At 55.3% G+C, this 18,589-nt stretch overlaps 2 protein-coding genes across 2 annotated transcripts; one reads left to right on the forward strand and one right to left on the reverse strand.

The window, feature by feature from the left end:
• Positions 1 to 3,717: 3,717 nt before the first annotated feature.
• Positions 3,718 to 9,122, reverse strand: LOC120858215 (protein Wnt-10b). The gene is made up of 5 exons (XM_040234139.1): positions 8,878 to 9,122; positions 7,870 to 7,989; positions 7,479 to 7,747; positions 5,404 to 5,777; positions 3,718 to 4,887 (listed from the first exon to the last, which is right to left on the reverse strand). Exons 2-5 carry the CDS (start codon positions 7,941 to 7,943, stop codon positions 4,429 to 4,431), a joined length of 1,176 nt encoding a protein of 391 aa, XP_040090073.1. The 5' UTR covers positions 7,944 to 7,989; positions 8,878 to 9,122; the 3' UTR covers positions 3,718 to 4,428.
• A 6,454-nt stretch (positions 9,123 to 15,576) lies between these two features.
• LOC120858193 (proto-oncogene Wnt-1) lies at positions 15,577 to 18,568 on the forward strand. The gene is made up of 4 exons (XM_040234110.1): positions 15,577 to 15,680; positions 16,410 to 16,663; positions 17,319 to 17,584; positions 18,080 to 18,568. The coding sequence occupies exons 1-4, from the start codon at positions 15,577 to 15,579 to the stop codon at positions 18,566 to 18,568; spliced, it is 1,113 nt and encodes a 370-aa protein (XP_040090044.1).
• The last annotated feature ends 21 nt before the right edge of the window (positions 18,569 to 18,589 follow it).

The following is an 18,589-nucleotide window of genomic DNA, read 5'->3' on the forward strand; positions in this document are numbered from 1 at the left end:
TTGCACCATCATAAAGTAAAAATAAAAAGCATTGAGTGGAACCATTGTAAGTTTGGACCATATGTATAAGGGAACACATGGCTCTTCCCTAAAGCTTGAGCCAAAATTGTCGATTTTTTTAACTTGATTTTTTTGGGGCCTTATTTCTTGTCTCCTTCCAAGAAGAACTAGACTCGTAGATAACTCTTGTTATCTACTCTTGTCTACTCCTTGTCCTCATCAATCCCTGGTATATACATTCACCAATCCCTTCCTCTTATCCCAGTCTGTTTTCGCTCTTGTTTTAACCTGGAGAATAACAAAACCCTAGAATGTGAAGTCAAAAGGAACTTAATTTAAAATCGTGAAGGATGAATGATAACCTGTATGAGAAAAGAACCTAAAAAAGAACACATATATGTGTATGTATAACCGAATCGCTTCACTGTCTACCTGAAACTAACACAACATTAGTTTAGTAAATCAACTAGGTGTGCTAAGTCACTTCAGTCACGTCCAACTCTTCGTAACCCTATGGACTGTAGCCCGCCAGGCTCCTCTGCCCCTGGGATTCTCCGGCAAGAATACTGAAGTGGGTTGCCATGCCCTTCTCCAGAGGAGCTTCCCAACCTAGGGATGGAATCTGGGTCTCCAGCACTGCAGGCAGATTCTTTACCATCTGAGCCACCAGGGATGCCCCTAAAATCAACTATACACCAATAAAAGGAAAGGATTATTTTTTTTTAAGTTGGTGAAGGATGATCAAAAACAGACTTGTTACCATATGAGAAATGAGGTGGGAGGTGGGGGGTCGGTAGGGATAAATCAGGAGCTTGAGATTAAAATACACACACTACTATATATAAAATAGATCACCAACAAGGACCTACTGTACAGCACAGGAAACTCAAATATTCTGTGATAACCTATATGAGAAAAGAATCTGAAAAAAATGAATATATATATATGAATAATATACATATGTATAACAATCACTTTGCTGAACACTTGAAACTAACACAACTATAAACTATAAACCAACTATACTCCAATAAGATTTTTTTTTAAAGATGATGAAGAATGAGAGGACTAATGAGTATGTTTATCACAAAAAGAACTGTATCCTATCCGTCCTGGGCTGTTGCCATCAAAGGCCTTTGGCAATCCTAAGCTCTGTATTTTAAATGGCAGAAGACTCCTCCAGTGTTTTTACAGACTCCTAGAGTGTGCTACTGGAGAAAGCAATGGCACCCCACTCCAGTACTCTTGCCTGGAAAATCCCATGGGCGGAGGAGCCTGGTGGGCTGCCGTCTATGGGGTCGCACAGAGTCGGACACGACTGAAGTGACGTAGCAGCAGAGTGGGCTCCATGAGACCTCCAAATGATTTTTCTTTCTATTTCTTTTCCTAGATTTTTTAAGGCACACACCACCAGATTATGCCCTCGCACTGATCACCAAAATTATGCTTTGCAACTGCCCTTGTTAGTGCCTCAACCATACCAAGACGCCTTGTGAGACTCTGACAGGAGGTGACATCTGTCAGTGTTCCTGCCCAAGTCTTCAGATCCTCTCAAGGTTGAGTCCCAGGTATGACAGAAGGAAGGAAATGGTGATAATGTTGTATGGTTAGCCTTAAGTCCCAAGGTATTTGAGTCAGAACTGATGAATGGAACTAGAGAATCTTCCAGCCCTGCTATCCTTCACCCTCTGGAGTCTGGAGAGGGAAGTGTCTATTGCAGCATTACTGGGTGCTCCCCGTAGAGCAAACAGGAGCACAGACAGGCGGGTTGCTGCTCAGCTAGCAATAAGCCAGCCACTGCCACTCCCCAGCTCCCCAGCCACTTGAAAGGCTAATGCTCTAAGGGGAGAAGAGCTGTATTCAGAGCTGAAGGAGGCTGAGAGGCCTGACTACAGTTGATCAGTCTTTCCCCATCCCTCTGGCTGCCATTGGCGCTAACTAAGGCTGAAATTTTAGCCACCCGCTCTGTGGGTTGCACACTCCCCCTCCGCCACTGACCCCAGGCCTGGGCCTGAGCCCATTTCGTGAGCCGGGAGCAGGGGTGGGGAGGGGGTGTTGGCCTCGCTGACAAAATCTATTTGGAATTTCTCAAGGTTGTGGTTTGGGGCTTCAGTTTGCCACAGAGCGTGTCTGACAAAAGAAGAGAGAAAGCTAGAAAGAGAAAAGGAGCCAAAGAGAGCACAGAGGAAGGAACTGAAGGAAAACTGAAATAGTCCTGCTGTGATTTCATTGGCCATTCTCTTCCCTCTTCCTGAGTGTGAGAAATTCCCACTCTGGGTGTTCCTTATCATTATTTTCCCTCATATCCTATGTCTATTCTAGCTGCATCCATCTCTCTCCTGCTGTCCCATGCATACACGAAGCTCAGTCAGTGCCTAAAGGCCTACCTCCATTAAATTCCCAAACCAAGAATTCTCAGTGTGCAAGTGAAAATTTAGGACATCAAGTTTTGCCATAAAGTACTACCCTAAACCAACACCCCTTCCTCTCCTTCCTACCTTGATGCTACCTGATTTTGAGGGTAATTGGGGGCAGATATAGCTATTGCCTAGAGGTATGAAAATGACTATTTCTACATCTCCTGGCCAAGGAGATGACCTGACAGAGTCAGCATCTTGCAACCCCATAAATAATCAGTTATTTGTAAAGTTCTAAATTTGTGCTACAGCTTCCTTTTTTGAATTGAAAGATGATTGTTTATTTTCAATGATACTTGACTAGGAATAGAAAGAAAGTGGAATTGAAATAAAAGAAGTTCTGTTTTCTCTAGATATGAGTGCAGTCGCTCAGTCGTGTCTGACTTTGCAACCCCATGGACTGTAGCCTACCAAGCTCCTCTGTCCATGGGATTTTCCAGGCAATAGTACTGGAGTGGATTGCCATTTCCTTCTCCAGGGGATCTTCCTGACCCAGGGATCGAACCCGGGTGTCCTGCATTGTAGACAGACGCTTTACCATCTGAGCCACCAGGGAAGTCTCTAGATATGGTTATCTCTTAAAAGATAAAGGAGCTGTTTTGCTGAGATTAAGTGCAGAAGAGCTCTGAATAAGGAAAGACAAACTCCATATGCAAATAATTCAGGGGGGTAGCATGCTGATTTTGCTGGTTTCCAGAGCAAAAAACTCCAATTTTGAGCATAGGAATCCTTTATATATGTTTCCCGTCAGTCTCGCATCTATCATCAAGTTCTCCAATTTGGAACCACAGAGAAAAGCACCTGCCATTTTTGAGTCCAGGTTCAATGGTGAAACATCTTCAGGACCTGAAAATCTCAGAACAGAGGTGACCTCACTGTGTAGGGTAGGTGTCAAAACAAACCACAGCCAAAGAACCAAATCTCGCCCTGCAGTCCATTTTTGTGAATAAAGTTTTATTGGACATAGGCATGCCCATGAGTTGAGGAAAAAAGAAAAATCCAAGCCCTGTTATAGGGCAGTGGCCAAGGCAAAATCTGGAGGTGGGGCACAGAGAACCTGAATGGGGCCTATGTTTACATCTTCAGCCCCTCACACCTAGAAGTCCCCCTGCCCCACCCAGTTTTTTCCACACTAAAAATTGTCAACTGAGTCACCTGAAGACCATTTCAAATCCTTTCTGGAACGGGGCATGATATACATAAAGTCACTGAGTGTGGGAGGGTAAGAGAATTCACCTGGAAAAGAACCCAGGCTTGGGATCCCAAGTGTGGCTAGAAATATCACCATCTGTAGTCACCATTCCAGGAACTTAATTTATTTTTATTACAAACAAGAACCAAGAACAAGTCTCAGTACAATAAATTAGCCATTCCCACCCCTCCTGCTGAAGAAAGATAAAGAGGCTCAGAGAGTCTTGGGTAAAATTCTTCCTTTGGAGGGTTCCCTTCAACATCTGAATGGGGGCAGACAGCTTCCCTAAGGGCCTTGACAGACAACTTTCAGGGTTTTAGAGTGCCCTGTACCGTGTCCCTTCCCTAAGAAAAACCTCTCTACCACTGGCTCCTATGACGGCGGTCCAGGCTGCAGTAGAGGAGTTTGGAAACAGCCAATAGGAATGAGAGGTCTCTTTGTGGATATAGGTTGTATGGCTCCACACAATGCTGGGGCTATCCCACAAAAGAAAAGAGTGGTCAAAGTATAGGGACTCCCCAGCCAAAAGGAATATGAATATGAGAGTTAAAGGGACCCCAGGTTGGGTGGCTGGGAGAGCAACACAGTTCATCTTATTCCATTCAGGTGTTCAAGGAGCAGAGGAGGGTGACAGCTCCCCCACAAGGCCCTCCTACTGTGGGGGAGAAAGCCACACATCACAGACTCCACCTGACCCAAAGCTGTTTCCAGGTAGACACTTTGAGCGGCCAGGGGCCAAGATTGACCCTGGACAGAAATCAGAGCAAAAGGCTGCAAACGTGGCCCTCCCCTGCCCCAGCCCCACAGTGAGGCTGACCCTCACTTACACACATTGACCCACTCTGTGACCTTGCACTCTTCACACAGCACGTAGCAGCACCAGTGGAAGCGGCAATGACAGCGCTCGACTCGGGTCTGCCGGAGCACGTTGTGCCCGCGGCCACAGCACAGGCTGCCACAGCCGTCCAGCAGGCGGCTGGTCTTGTTGCAGGCCCGGCCCCGCGTGCCTGGGGAGCCCACAGTGGGGTCTCGCTCGCAGAAGTCAGGAGACTTCTCGAAGTAGACCAGCTCTCCTGAGAGGCGACGGGGCCGAAGGCGGGGTTGGAAGGCTCCGGAGTTGCGGTTGTGAGTATCAATGAAGATGGCCCGGCCCAGCCGCTCCCTCAAGGCTGCTCCCACTGCCCGGAACTCTGGGGCTGCCCTCCAGCACGTCTTGAACTGGCAGCTGCCTGACGTGCCATGGCACTTGCATTTCCGCTTCAAGTTTTCAGTTACCACCTAGAGCATCAGCGAGGAAGAAATGAGAGGGGAGGGCAGCAAATGGACAGAGCTCAGAGGCACAGGAGAGGGGAGGGAGCAGAGAGCATACAGGAACAAACAGAGGGAAGAATGGCGATGAACTATCAGAAGCGAAAGGGCACCGTGAGACGGCTAATAGCCCCATTCCCTCGTTTTATGTTGGAGAACTAAAGCCAGAGCAGAGAGTAAATTGCCCATCTTCAACAAACAGCTGGTTACGGAGATTTGGCTGGTAACTAGCAGGCAACAGGACTCAGCTCCAGTTTTCCTGACTCCCAGTCCAGTGCTCTTTCCAGAGTGAACACTGGTAAACCAGGGAGTCTAGCCCAGAGAACCCCTAAATTCTAGGGAAGGCAGTGACTTGCTTGGCTCCAGGCCACCCCTCGGGTAACAATCACCCCCTACATCTCATCCTCTTATGCTGCTGTGCCCTCTCAAATCTAGCCAGGCCTTAAAAAACGCCAGGAAGACCCAGGACAAGTTGCACACACATACCTGACGCCCCACCCTGTTGTTGTGGATCCGCATTCGTGCCTGGATGTCCCGGGGAGCTTCCCTGGAATCCAAAAAATCCCGAGAGAACTTCTCCCCGAAGTCCATGTCATGGTTACAGCCGCCCCATTCCCACGTGTCCTGGGGACCAGGGCTGGGACCAGAGCCAGGGCCTGAGCTGGGCAGGGAGTGGGGAAAGCTTTTGCCCCGCGATAGTGCCTGCAGCTGCAGCAGTTTGGCCCTCAGTCGATCCTGCTCACCACTGCCCTTCCAGCCACAGCCACAGCTCACCAGCTTGCCCAGGCTGCAGGCGGTGGCTACTGCATGCATGACCCCAGCAGCCAGCATGGAGAAGGAAAAGGCGCTCTCTCGGAAACCTGGGGATGAAAGGGGCGTGGATAGGGGTAAGTCTGACAGGCCACTGACAGTAAGGAGGCCAAAGGAAACAGCCAACCTGCAATTCCAGAATTTCCTAACTGACTCCAGATCCTGCCATTTTGAGTAGCTGAGTAGTTTGGAAGCAAGTCACAGAAGGAAAGGAACCTAAAAGCAGAGTCTCAGTTTCCTCATCTATAAAGGGAGAGTATGAATTGAGATGATCCCTGAGGCCCATTCTTGCTCTGTTTAAGTCTGGGGTTTTCAGGTGTGGATGAAAGAGCTAGGCTAGAGGGAAAGACCCCTGGGGATGAGAGATGACTAACAGAGAGTCCTTGAGGTCTTTGAAGATATGTTCACTTAGTTCTATATCTGAAAGCCTTAGAAATTCCCCAGCCCTGCAGGTGGGATGGAAGCAGAAGGCTTTGGTTTTGTGATGTTGTTGTTTTTTTAATCAAGGTTATTTAAATCAGTCTTTTCACCAACTTACCCTCCACCAACCCAAAATCCCCAAAGTGTTGGAGCTGTGGAGCTGTCCTTCCTCTTTCCAGTTTCTAGTTTTATATTTGCCCATTAAGACTGCCCCTTATATTTATCCTAACCTGCTATTACTCTATAAAATGCTGGGAGAGGGAGAGAGGTGGAGGTGATTCTCCCTAAGGTCCTCTTAAAATGTTGACTTCTTATGTTTTGGAGGTCACAGAGGCTCAGGATGACAAGCCTTCCTCAGGCTTAGATAGACATGCTTCTCATTGGGCCATCAAAGCCTTCCCCTACACCAGGCCCTGTAGAAAAGCAGCCTCCCTCTCTGGAGCCCTAAGTGGATGGGAGCACCTCCTTAGGGGCCAGGCCTCTCCCGTCCCAGGATGCAGGGCTCTTGGGCCCAGCCTCCTGATCCCCCAACCTCAAGCCTCCAGGGGTGAAGCTGTTTGCACAAGTCTTGGGAATTCCCCCACAGATGGCAGCTGCCTATTAACCCCATAGTCCCCAAAGTATTGCCCCCACCCTTGGGCTGAGCCCAGGATGGAAGTTTCCTCCTTGGGGCATGGCCTAGCAAGAGACAGTGATGCCCTTCCAGACCAGGGCCCCCAGGCCAGGCCCCACAGTGCCCTGTTCTCCACACCTCCAGCGCTTCCTCACCTGCTCAAGTGAGAGCCACCTGGGGCCCCTACATCACTGAGGAGAGGGATGCTCCCCGGCTTCAAAGCCACCGGGGTCTTTGTTCCCAGCTTCTGCTCCTGGGAACCCCGGTAATTAGGAGAGTAGGTTTAACCCTTAAACGGTTGGGGGCGTCACCCCACCCCCGCTGAGGCTATGGGGACACCAGCCTGGGCTTGTCCCATGCAGAGAGGAGGGGCAGAAAAATTGGGGGACGAGGAGGAGGGGGGCGTTTAAATCTTCTAGGGCTGGGGGCATCTCTTGCTCACAGGTGCAGCCGAGATCAGCTGGGCGGAGGCAGGAAAGGGGGGCCCTGGGGTAGGGGAGCAGGGACCCAGCTGCCTTGCCGGCAGCGCGCAGGTGGAAGTCTGAAGCACGGGGCCCCAGACGGGTGGCCAGACCCTACTCCGCGCAGCTCCGGGGGGGAATTCCCGGAGAGGCCCCTCCCAGAGTGGTGAACCAGCCCCTTCCCGCCTCCGCTCGCGTCGGCGTGCCCCCCGCCCCCCAGCCCCGGCGGCGGCGCAGACTCGCCCGGTCAGGCTCACCGCGCTTGAGGATGGCGCTGTGGTGCGGCAGGCGGCCGCCGCCCTCGAGCGCCGAGCAGTTCCAGCGCTGATCGCGCAGCTGGTGCTGACACTCGTGGACCGCGATGTGCAGGCCCTGGAGCGCCGACGCCGTCACGTCGGGGCTGCGCAGGCACAGGCCCAGCTGCCGCTTGCTCAGGCCCGACAGCGTCAAGCAGACTGTGTTGGCGGTCAGCGGCGGCTCGCCGCCGCCCGGCAGCTTCAAGCCCAGAATCTCATTGCCGAGGGCCCTGGGAACCGAGAAGGCGTCTCAGGTCTGCGGTCCAGGCCTTCGCGCCCTCTCCGACGCCTCCCGACCCGCTTCTAGCCCAGGGCTTTCTCTCGCGGGCTGGGTGACAGAGGGGCCGCTCACCGACTGCACAACGCCAGGAACAGGAGACCGGCGAGGCCCGAGGGCAGAGGCCGCGGCCGGGGCTCCTCCCGCATGTCGAATCCCGGGCCCGAAGGCCCCGATGGGCAGATCGAGCAGGGCCTGCAGGACAGGGACACTTAGGGAGTGCTCTAGAATAGGGTGGCTCACCTGGGCAACCGAGGGATGCCCAACTCCGGCTCCTAACTCACCAGGGCCACCCCATGGACCCTTCTCATCCTGCTCAAACAAAACAGTAAGATCACGCCCTTGATTCCCAGAGTACCTGGGCCCTGGAAGAAGAGTGGGCCTGGAAACTGGGACTTACGCCAGCGTCCTGGAGCTCACCCAGCCAGACACAGTGCCCGGCACACAGACACACTCACGTGCAAACAGCTGGATAGTCTCACAGACAGCTCTCCACTACCCTGTCCACCGCTCCCTTTTCAAGGGCCCCAAGACTGGCTTCCCAGGCCCAACACAGCTTTACCCGCTCCTGCTCAGGAGGCCTGGGGGCAGGATTGAGAGGGGGCAGGGGTGGGGGAGTGTAGTCTCCAAGTGCCATCTAGCAGCTTCCCTGAAAAGGGTGGAGGAATGGGCTCCCCATCCCACTCTGCCCTGTGCAGCCCCAGTAGGGAGCCAGGGGAGGCTCCAGGTGCCACAAGTCTGGGAGGGGACCTTGCTTCCCTCTTGAAATGGGCCATGGTGCCGGCTGAGTCCTTTTCTTCGTCCGCTACTTTTCCTAACTACATGTTCCTCTCCTCCTGGCACTGCCCATCTGGTCCCCACCAGGTCCCCAGCCTCAGCCCCCACCCCTCTGCTCTCCACTCACTGCCCTCCAAATTTAGGGCCACTGCTTTATTTGCTAGGTCTTTTTCTCTGGCAATATCCCGGGCTCTCTCTGCATCTCTGTGCCCCCGTGGGCGGATGCGTGTCTGTCTGATTACCAGAGTGCTTGTCGCGTCCCCAAGTGCAAGTCTCTGCCCTCCCTGCTTTCCCAATTCGGATTACCTCCAGCTGCTCTGGGGCCGAGTCTGCCACCGGCGCGGTTGGGTCGCCTGAACTCGGGCTGTTCAAACCGTGGGGAGACTGCGTCGGGTTCTGGCCCCTCGGCAGAGCCGCATTCTTCCAGGGCAGGGCCACTCCTCTCCGCCGCTTCCCCAGCGCCGCCGCGGCCGCCGGGAGGAAGGGAGGGAGGAAGGGAGGGAGTGATCGAGAAAGCGAGCGAGCGGGCGAGCACAGAACTGGGGGCTCTGGCTCTACTCGCGCGGAGCTTACCGGCGGCTCTGCCGCGGCTGACAGAGCTGCGGCCCCTCCCCGAGCCCGGGGCATCCCCACCCCACTCCTTACACCCCCCGCCTTGACCCCGGGAGCCCAGCCGCTCCCCCTCCTCCCAGCGTACTCACACACCCTCTCCCCCGACGCCTGGGTTTCAGGCTTGGCCCCACCGAAGGGGGAGGTGGCCAGAGTTCCACTCACCTGCTCTGGGACCGCCAAGGCTGCAAGGAGGGTGTGGTGACCCAGACTAGAGAGCCAAGCCCCTGGTCCCCAGTGGTCATGTCTCTTTGCCTCAGTTTCCCCCACCGATAGCTGAGTGACTGGAAGGTGCCGTTGACCAGATGAAGAAGGAACTCAGATCGAACTTGCCTGGCTGGACGGTCTTGGTCTCCGCGCGAGAGCCTGGGGAGAACGCGCTGCAGGGCAATCTGAGCTGGCGGGAGTAGCTCCCTTCTGGGTGGCTTGGCTTCCGCCCACCTCGGAGCCCTACGCCTGCCCCTTGGGAGGGGTCAGCTCTGGCCTCAGAGTTTGGCTGTGGCAGAGGTTCCGGGAGCTCCGGAGATCTTCAGCCTGCCCCTGTGCTTCCTTGGGCTCACAGGCATCCTTGCCAGCAGAGGTCCCCTGCCCTTCCTAAGATCCCAAGTCGCCACTCCGGGGTGGCCCATATTCCTGCTCCAGACTCTCAGACTTGCTTCACGTGGAAAGAGGAGGAATCCCAAACTGAGCCCAGCCTGAGGACGGCCAGGCAAAGAGTCTGATCGTCGGTTGCACAGAGGGAGGCAAACCACCCGAGGGAGTTCCAGCGGCAGCGAAGGGGTTAGGCGCCACTGTGCTCCTGCCTGACTCACCCTCCCAGCTCTAACCACTGTGGGCTATTTTTGCCAGAGAGGGGCCCCAGGCTTCCCAGCCGCCCCCCGCCCCTGCCAGACCGCAGCCCAAGGCATGGCTGGCCCCGCGCGCCTGAGGCTGGCAGTTGACTCAGAGACAGGCCCCCCGGGGAAGCAGAGCCATGGGGTTGAAACCCACAGCCACAGTCATCTCTTCCTTGGTAGTGGCCATGCAGCTCTCCTGGGCAGCCAGCCTCTAGTCTGTGTGGCTGCAGGTCTTGCCCTGGGCTGCAGGGGGCACTGCTGTCTAGGGGGCAAAGCCATCTGAGAGAGATTTAATAACTTTCATCTGTTGGGATATTTATTAATCACCTTTATGTGCCAGGCCTCGGGCAGGCTGGGGAGGTGAAAGTACCCTAGTTCCTGACCCTGGACAGCTGTGATCAAAGAGGGCTGCTTTTCTCTGCTTTCCCACCTCTGGGTGGAGAGGGGAGTAGAGGAGAAGCCCTACAGGAGAAGGGGTTCTTGTCCCTCCTTCCTGTTTAGGGGCCAAGAACCAAACCGTGTGTGGCTTTTGAGACCACTAGAATCTGCACCCTATCTTAGTAGCTTTTGAATCCTGTCCTTGTCCTTTCTGCATGTCAGCCTGGAACTTTACCTAGGTCGCTGGAGGAGGGGGACAAGGTTTCCCATGCTCTTGGACACTCGCATTTTTCCATGTGACTCCAAATCTCCCTCAGGTTTCAGACTGCTCCTTCTGATTTTACCCTTGTCGGGCTGCGGTATAGTCAGGTGCCAAGGAAGGGCCAAGGTCACAGCTACTACCACAGATTCCAACATTTTAGTGACCCCCGGGTTCCCCAGGCTGGCCTGTCCCAAATCCAAAGACCCATACTCCTGTTTCCTTTCCCAGCAGAAGCCCAGCTCTGGGACAGGAGGCCACAGGCAGGCAGACTGGGTGGCCTGAGCTGGCCCCCAGTGCCCTCGGCCCGACCGGCTGGCCTGAGCACTGACCCGCAGGCGGCTGGAGGGTGGTGGGGCAGGCGGGGCCTGGAGAGGGCTGTGGGTACACACCCATTGCCTAATACCCCAAGCACGCGGCCAGCTCCAGGAAAGGAGAGGGGCGGGAACCAGAGAGACCTTGACAAGGGTTGGGGCCATGACAGCAGGGGGAAAGTGAGGGGCTGTCATTACTTCAGGGAGGGAGTGGGAGCAAGCTGGTCCCCCTTCCCCTGCGGGGAAGAGTAGGGGGCTGACTTCCCATCATAGGGGTGGACATATCAAGAGCAATCTGAGAACACTGGGGCTCTATAGGGCGGGGGTCAAAGAAAAAAGTGGGGGTCCCTGGAGATTGGGGGATCCAGCAACTGAGGCGGTGGCTAAAGCTGAGTGCAGCCTCGAAAGCCTCCTCCTCCTCCTCCTCCCCCCCATGTTTGCCTTGGCCCGGGGTCCCGGGTGACTCATCTATTGCTGAGCCGCTGATAGGGGCGGCTAGGCCCAGGGAACCCAAATTATAGGCCCTGGAGGGATGGATGCACCCGCGGCGGCGGTGAGCTCAGCTGTGCTGCCCACCCTCCGCCTCTCACGCCTTCTGCTGCAGCACCCTAGGCCACCACCCGGAGGCACCAAAGCGTTCGCAGCTGACTGCACTGGACTCCAGAGAAACCCCCAACACTCAGCAGTTGCCCCCAAAGTATCAGTAAAATTACCCACCACAGAACTTTGCACCCTTCTCCACCAGAGGCTGATGCCTTCCCAGCCCAAAGAGGGAGTGCCACCTGCTGGTGCTTCAAAAGAAGGTAGGCTCCTCTGCCCACAGCTCTCAGCCCTGGTCCCCTGCTTCCTCCCCAGAGGAAAGCCCCTCTCCTATTTTAAGAGGGTAGTTTACTACTGACTTTCCACTTTAAGCCTTTAAAGGTATCCATGCTCAAAAGCGATGCAAAAAATAAATAAAGCAGGGTAAAGGAGATAGGTGGCGGAATTCCATTTTATATAGGGGGAGGAGAGAAAGGGATGTGGAGGAACAAACACATGGGAAGGGCATTCCAGAAGACAGAAAAGCAAGTGCAAAGATCTTGAAATAGTTACTTCCTTGGTATGTTCAAGGAATTAGCAAGGAGGCCAATGTGGCTGGAGGGAGGAACCTGCAGGGGTTTTGAAGACAGAAGAACAGGAGTTTTGTTTTCTGGGTTTTTTTGATTGATTTGACTTGAAAAAGTATAAAAAGGCAGACAAGTCAAGGATGGCTCTAGTATTCTCATCCTATGCAACTGAAAGGACGGAATTGCCTTTCACAGGGATGGGGATGACTGAATAAAGAGTAGGTGCAAGTGAATAACTGGGAGTTTAGTTTTGGATATTGTACATTTTGAGATGTTTATTCAAGTGTTACATATGCAAGTTCAGAGTTCAGGGCCAGAGATAAAAGTAGGGAGTATGAGACTGTATAGTTCGCCAAACGAGTGAGTGTAGATTGAGAAGTCCCAGATTGAAATGGGGTGCAGTCCCATGAGTCATGTAGAAACTGGGTGCAAAGGTGGACCCAGATAAAGAGACTGAGAAGGTGAGCAGTCAGGGAAGTAGGAATAGTGTTCCAGGAATCAAGTGAGACTATTTCAAGGGCGAAGTGTTCAACTTTGTCTGCTATTCCTAAAAAGTTTGTGAGGATGAGAACTGAGATTTGACAGTAGAGCAAAACGGAGGTCATGGATGATTTCGAGGAGGAAGTGCAGTGGGTTGAAAGGTGTGATTAAGGTGGTGGAAAGAGAGAATAAAGAAATGAAACTGGCACCAGGATGATTAAAGCAACACTTTGAGTTGTGCAGTAAAAGACAACAAAGAAGTAGGGCACACTTAGGTGGTAATGTGAAGTCACATAAAGTTGTGGGGTTTTTTAGATGGGAGACATTACAGCATATTTGTAAGCTGATAGGTATGATCCAGTAGAGAGGTAAACTGATGACACAGGAAAGGAAGAGAAGGCAATTGATAGAGTGATGATTTGATCTAAATAAACTTGGGCCAGGTCCTACAAAATTTGACTAGACCTAGAGCCTTCCCACTCTTCCCTACTATTCCTGGTGGGTGGAATAGTGGAACAAAGGATATGGAATCCTTCTTTCCTCCCTTCCCACTTATGCTTGTCACCAGTGGCCACAGACAGGACTGCCGTATCTTCAAGCCCAGCTCTCTCCTCCATGGGGTTTTATCAACCCACTAAACCAAAAGATGTGACCCAGGCCCCAGTGGGAAAAACTCCTAAGGGACAAAGGGCAAGGTGCCCATGGTACACTGTCTACTTACTTGAGCCATCTGTGCTGGGTGGCCTCCTCAGGGGCCACTGGCTTTTAGACCTGTGGAAGATGCTAAGCCAGTACACCTTGTCCCTCAGGGTCAAATCCTTGGAGGGGCAAAGGGCGTGGGAAAGATATTCCCCTCAAAAATAACCTCCATCAGGTTTCATTTGGGTTAATATGCACCCTTTTAAAATGCAAGTGCCCCATGAAGATTCATTAAACTTATCAGGCATTTATTCTTTAGAGTGATTTTCCTGCACTGGCGGGGAGGCCTGATCATTTCTGGGACTTGGAACTCTTTGGGACCAGGCCTGGTACATTACTCAGTCAAAAAAACATCCTAAAGTCAGGGAAGATGAAAAAAAGAAGATCAAAAGGGAAGCAGGAAGATCCTAAAGACCATTTTTATTTCTCTCCCAGTTTGGGGAAGGGCCCCCAGCCTGCTATAGCTGCACAATCACAAGCAGCCATTAAGGTGGAAAAAGCATGGGGTGTGAGTCAGAACACCTGGCTCTACCGTTCATCCCTTTATTAGCTCCGGAGTCCATGGAAAACTGCCTAATCTAGTTTTTCCTTTGTAAAATGGAGAAAGAGAGGAGAAATGTAAAGGAGGAGAGCCTCCTCTTCCAGGGGCAACCTGAGTGTGTTGGCGAGGCCTGATAACCAGGCTGGCAGTGCCCCCTATATCCCACATGGGGAACAGCAGTCACTCCTTCCATAGGAGGCAGAGGGACCCTGAAGCTGAGAGGTTGTAGGGAGGTGCGTTAGGGTTAGGGTTAGGTATCCCAGCATGGTGAGAGAGAAGAGTCAGGGTTTTAGGTGGAGAAGACAGAAACTTGGTAGAAAATTTCAGAAAGAAGCAGAAACATGGATGCACAGGTTCTCTACTCTGGGTTCGGTTTAGCCAGCAGCCCTTCTGCTCCCGGCCCCTCCACACACACACCTGACATCTAGTCTAATGCCTGTCTTTTCTGAGCCCAGCCTCAGAGCCTCCGCTGCTCCAGGCCTCATCCGTTATGATGCCACCTTGGTTACAGGTTTTGTCCCCCGCCCCCAGTGACATGCACAGGTTGACACATGCCATGGGGTGACACACTACAGGATGACACACGGCACACAGGGTAAGAGTGACACACATGTGCATATTTAATCTCCTACTCATCCACCCACCTGCACACACAGTTCCAGACACCGTTCTTCGGTCAACCTTCTGGGTCTCTCCTGACCACCCCCTTCCCGACACGTAGGAGATGATGCACTGTCCCAGGTGGTGGCTGTGACAAGATGACTCGATGATGCCTTCTGACCTGAGCTAAATTCCAGGATTCTTGAGAAACGCTCCTAAAATCCCTCCTCAGAACATGGAGTGTCTGTACGTGAAGACACACACTCGTGTGTATGCACATTCTCACAGGCAGTCTCATTGACAACTCTCCCAGTTAACGCACACACTGGCAGGCATTTGTGCACTTCTTTCCTCCCACAAGTACAAGCCTCTGCTGCCTCAGGTTTCTCTCCATCGTCGGGCTCTGTGTGCTCAGCTCATCCCCCCATCCCAACCCGCCCCTGGGATTTCCCTGACCACAGCCCCAACCCCACCCGTCTCCCCCTTCTCCTTCCCTGTTCAGCCGTCGGGGGTTCACGGGCGGGGAGGCGTCTCCCCAGAGCTGCTGCCCAGAACCACAGTTTTCCTTCTTCCACTCAGGATGGGGGGCCGGGGTGACGTCGAAGGGACAGCCCCACAGCGGGCAGCGAAGTGGCTGAGCTCCTAGCAGTTTGTCCCCGCAGCACACTGGTCGCTGCGCCCCCTGGCGGACGCTGGTCCCCGACGGGCTCCGGACGCGGAGAGGACTGAGGCGGGCGCGCGTGGGAGGGCGTCCCAAGGGGAGGGGTCGGCGGCCAGTGCAGGTCCGGAGGCGGGAGCCACCGGGCAGGGGGCGGGGGTGAGCCCCGACGGCCAGCCCGTCAGCTCTCGCCTCAGACGGGCGGGAGCCACGGCCCCGCTCGCTGCCCATTGTCTGCGCCCCTGACCGGTGCGCCCTGGTGCCACAGTGCGGCCCGGCGGGGCAGCCTCCTATCGTCACTTCAGCCAGCGCCGCAACTATAAGAGGCGGTGCCGCCCGCCGTGGCTGCCTCAGCCCACCAGCTGGGACCGCGAGCCATGCAGCCCGTCGCCCGCCCCCAGGGCTGTTAGAGCCAGACTGCGAACTCTCGCCACTTGCCGCCACCGCCGCGTCCCGTCCCACCGCCGCGGGCAGCAGCCAAAGCCGCCCCAACTGCAGCATAGAGCGGGCAAGGCCGGGCAGGCCATGGGGCACTGGGCGCTGCTGCCTTGCTGGGTTTCTGCTGCGTTGTTGCTGGCGCTGGCCGCTCTGCCTGCAGCCCTGGCCGCCAACAGCAGTGGCCGATGGTGGTAAGTGAGCTGGTGCGGGGTCGCCACTTGTCTCGGGGCACAGAGCCAGGGGCCAGCCCCATCCAGCTCCCACGCTCTGGGATCCGTCCGCAGACAGACTTCCTCCAGCGCTCTGACTTCCCTTTGAGACACCGAGGGGCGCTCTGGAGCGGAGCTGGTCCAGAAATTCCAGCTCTGGTGAAGTGGGGTGAATGGTCCGCCCGGTGGCCCACGATACTCCAGGAGGGGAGCCCTCTCCCATCTAGCACTGCCCTTCTTCCAAGAACCCCCAAACGAGCTTCACGGTGGTAGTCACACTACGGGGCTTCCCAGCCTCTGGAGAGAAAGGGCAGGCGTGCACTCCGAAAGAAGCCCATAAGCGGGTGGAACTCCCAAGCATTTCACGCCTTGGGTGGGCATGGACGGCAGGCCAGGATTTGCGAGCCAGACTGTCCGGAAACAGGCTCTGAGAGCCAAGGTGAATATCTAGTCCCTAGGCTCTCCATGCCTCCGCTGTCCAGCTCCGGGCGCAGGCAGCCCTAAGATTCCTGGGAACACAAAAGTCTGAAAGCCAAGTCCTTTCAAACTAGTGAGTGCCTAAGCGCGGAATCGTTACCTTATTATTGATCTCTCCCCGCTCTTGTGGGCAAATAGCTCCAGGAAGAGGACAGGGCGAGCAAGACCTTTCTGGTTAGGGTTAGGGTGCAGGTCCCCTTCCAGAGCTTGAACTCCTCTCATGCATCTCACCAGGGGCATCGTGAACGTAGCCTCCTCTACGAACCTGCTGACCGACTCCAAGAGTCTGCAGCTGGTACTCGAGCCCAGTCTGCAGCTGCTGAGCCGCAAACAGCGGCGGCTGATCCGCCAGAACCCGGGGATACTGCACAGTGTGAGCGGGGGGCTGCAGAGCGCTGTGCGAGAGTGCAAGTGGCAGTTCCGGAACCGCCGCTGGAACTGTCCCACGGCTTCGGGGCCCCACCTCTTCGGCAAGATCGTCAACCGAGGTGGGTACCCCGGAAGGTGACGCTTCCGGGGACCAGGGGAGCGCGGGGTCACCTCAGGGCACGGGCGGGCAAGTGCAGAGAAGATGTCCGGGGCGTCTGCAGGGTCACAGAATCAGCCTGCCAAGAGCTTCATGCCAGCACTAGCTCTGGGCCAGACTCCTTCCACCAGGAGGTTTCAACCCGTGCGCCTCGGGCAGGAAGCTTAGCTTTTCTGAGCCACTGCTCCAGAGAAAGGGAGTGCTGAGTGGTGGACGCTCGCTGGCCACCACTTTCCCGCAGTCCCTCTCAAAGAAGCCTGGGAGGCTGCTCTCTTGCCTCCAGCCCAGCAAGGCTTGCATCGCTGATGTGAGCTGGAGAGTTCTCGGCGGTGCAGAATTCTTCCGCTCCCCTCTATTCTCTTTTCCCTCCGGGGCTGCCCTACTTGCACCGAGAAGTCAAAATGAGCCCGGAGTCTCAGTAAAGCGTGATTACAAGTATGGAGGAGGTAGCGTGCCCACACACGTGCTTTCGCGGGGAGACCAACTTCCCAACACAGCCGGTTGCCAGGCTTCCAGGACCCTAAGGGCGTGGGACTCAAAGATCCCAAGGCCTCCCCTGAAGGTGCAGGCTGCACCCCGCGTGCCCCCTCGCTGATCCCCTCTCCCATCCCCAATAGGCTGTCGGGAAACAGCATTTATCTTCGCCATCACCTCGGCCGGGGTCACCCACTCGGTAGCGCGCTCCTGCTCAGAGGGCTCCATCGAATCCTGCACGTGCGACTATCGGCGACGCGGTCCTGGGGGCCCCGATTGGCACTGGGGGGGCTGCAGCGACAACATCGACTTCGGCCGCCTCTTCGGCCGGGAGTTTGTGGACTCCGGAGAGAAGGGGCGGGACCTTCGCTTCCTCATGAACCTTCACAACAATGAGGCGGGGCGCACGGTGAGCCTGCTTGAGGGTGTCCGTACCCGAAACGGAATGGCAGGGATCTGGGAGTCCCTGCCTTAGGCTAAGCTCGAACTTGGGAAGTAACGGTCGGTGTTAAGGCCAGAGGTTAGGGTAAGGAACCAGGCGAGGGCGTCCGGAGGGCGCGGGGGTTTGGAGGGATTCACAGAATGGAAGGGATAGCCTGACAACGGAGAGGTTAGAAGTCATGTAACCCATGGACTGTGTTGCCTACGCCCGCCACTGTTCAGGTTCAAAAAATAAGGCTGAGAGGCAAAGACAGATTCTCTGGGTGGAGCAGAGTTGGGTTTGGCGTCCAAATCTCTGCGGGACATTTCGTGGCTCCCTTCCTTTGGGCTCGGCTAGGCCTGGGCCTTTGCTGAGATCCCGGCGACGACCAGGAGGGGGCGGTATCCGGAAAGGTGGCTCTGGCTCTGACGGCGTCTCGGGCCGTCCTTTCTTCTCCTCCCCGCCCCCCTCCCGCCTCCCCAGACCGTGTTCTCCGAGATGCGCCAGGAGTGCAAGTGCCACGGGATGTCGGGCTCCTGCACGGTGCGCACGTGCTGGATGCGGCTGCCCACGCTGCGCGCAGTGGGCGACGTGCTGCGGGACCGCTTCGACGGTGCCTCGCGCGTGCTCTACGGCAACCGCGGCAACAACCGTGCATCGCGGGCTGAACTGCTGCGCCTGGAGCCGGAGGACCCGGCCCACAAGCCTCCCTCGCCCCACGACCTCGTCTACTTCGAGAAATCGCCCAACTTCTGCACGTACAGCGGACGCCTGGGTACCGCGGGCACGGCGGGGCGCGCCTGCAATAGCTCGTCGCCCGCGCTGGATGGCTGCGAGCTGCTCTGCTGTGGCCGGGGCCACCGCACGCGCACGCAGCGCGTCACCGAGCGCTGCAACTGCACCTTCCACTGGTGCTGCCACGTCAGCTGCCGCAACTGCACGCACACGCGCACCCTGCACGAGTGCCTGTGAGGCGCTGCGCGCGCACCCTGC

Source organism: Oryx dammah, unplaced genomic scaffold (assembly GCF_014754425.2).
Source record: "Oryx dammah isolate SB20612 unplaced genomic scaffold, SCBI_Odam_1.1 HiC_scaffold_29, whole genome shotgun sequence".
In the NCBI taxonomy this organism is placed as follows: domain Eukaryota; kingdom Metazoa; phylum Chordata; class Mammalia; order Artiodactyla; family Bovidae; genus Oryx; species Oryx dammah.

Coding starts and splice junctions, on each gene's coding strand:
- LOC120858193 (XM_040234110.1), top strand. CDS start 15,577: ATGGGGCACTGGGCGCTGCTGCCTTGCTGGGTTTCTGCTGCGTTGTTG. Junction 15,681..16,409: donor AACAGCAGTGGCCGATGGTG/GTAAGTGAGCTG, acceptor GCATCTCACCAG/GGGCATCGTGAACGTAGCCT. Junction 16,664..17,318: donor CGGCAAGATCGTCAACCGAG/GTGGGTACCCCG, acceptor CATCCCCAATAG/GCTGTCGGGAAACAGCATTT.
- LOC120858215 (XM_040234139.1), bottom strand. CDS start 7,943: ATGCGGGAGGAGCCCCGGCCGCGGCCTCTGCCCTCGGGCCTCGCCGGT. Junction 7,748..7,869: donor TTCCTGGCGTTGTGCAGTCG/GTGAGCGGCCCC, acceptor CTCGGTTCCCAG/GGCCCTCGGCAATGAGATTC. Junction 4,888..5,403: donor ACAACAGGGTGGGGCGTCAG/GTATGTGTGTGC, acceptor CTGATGCTCTAG/GTGGTAACTGAAAACTTGAA.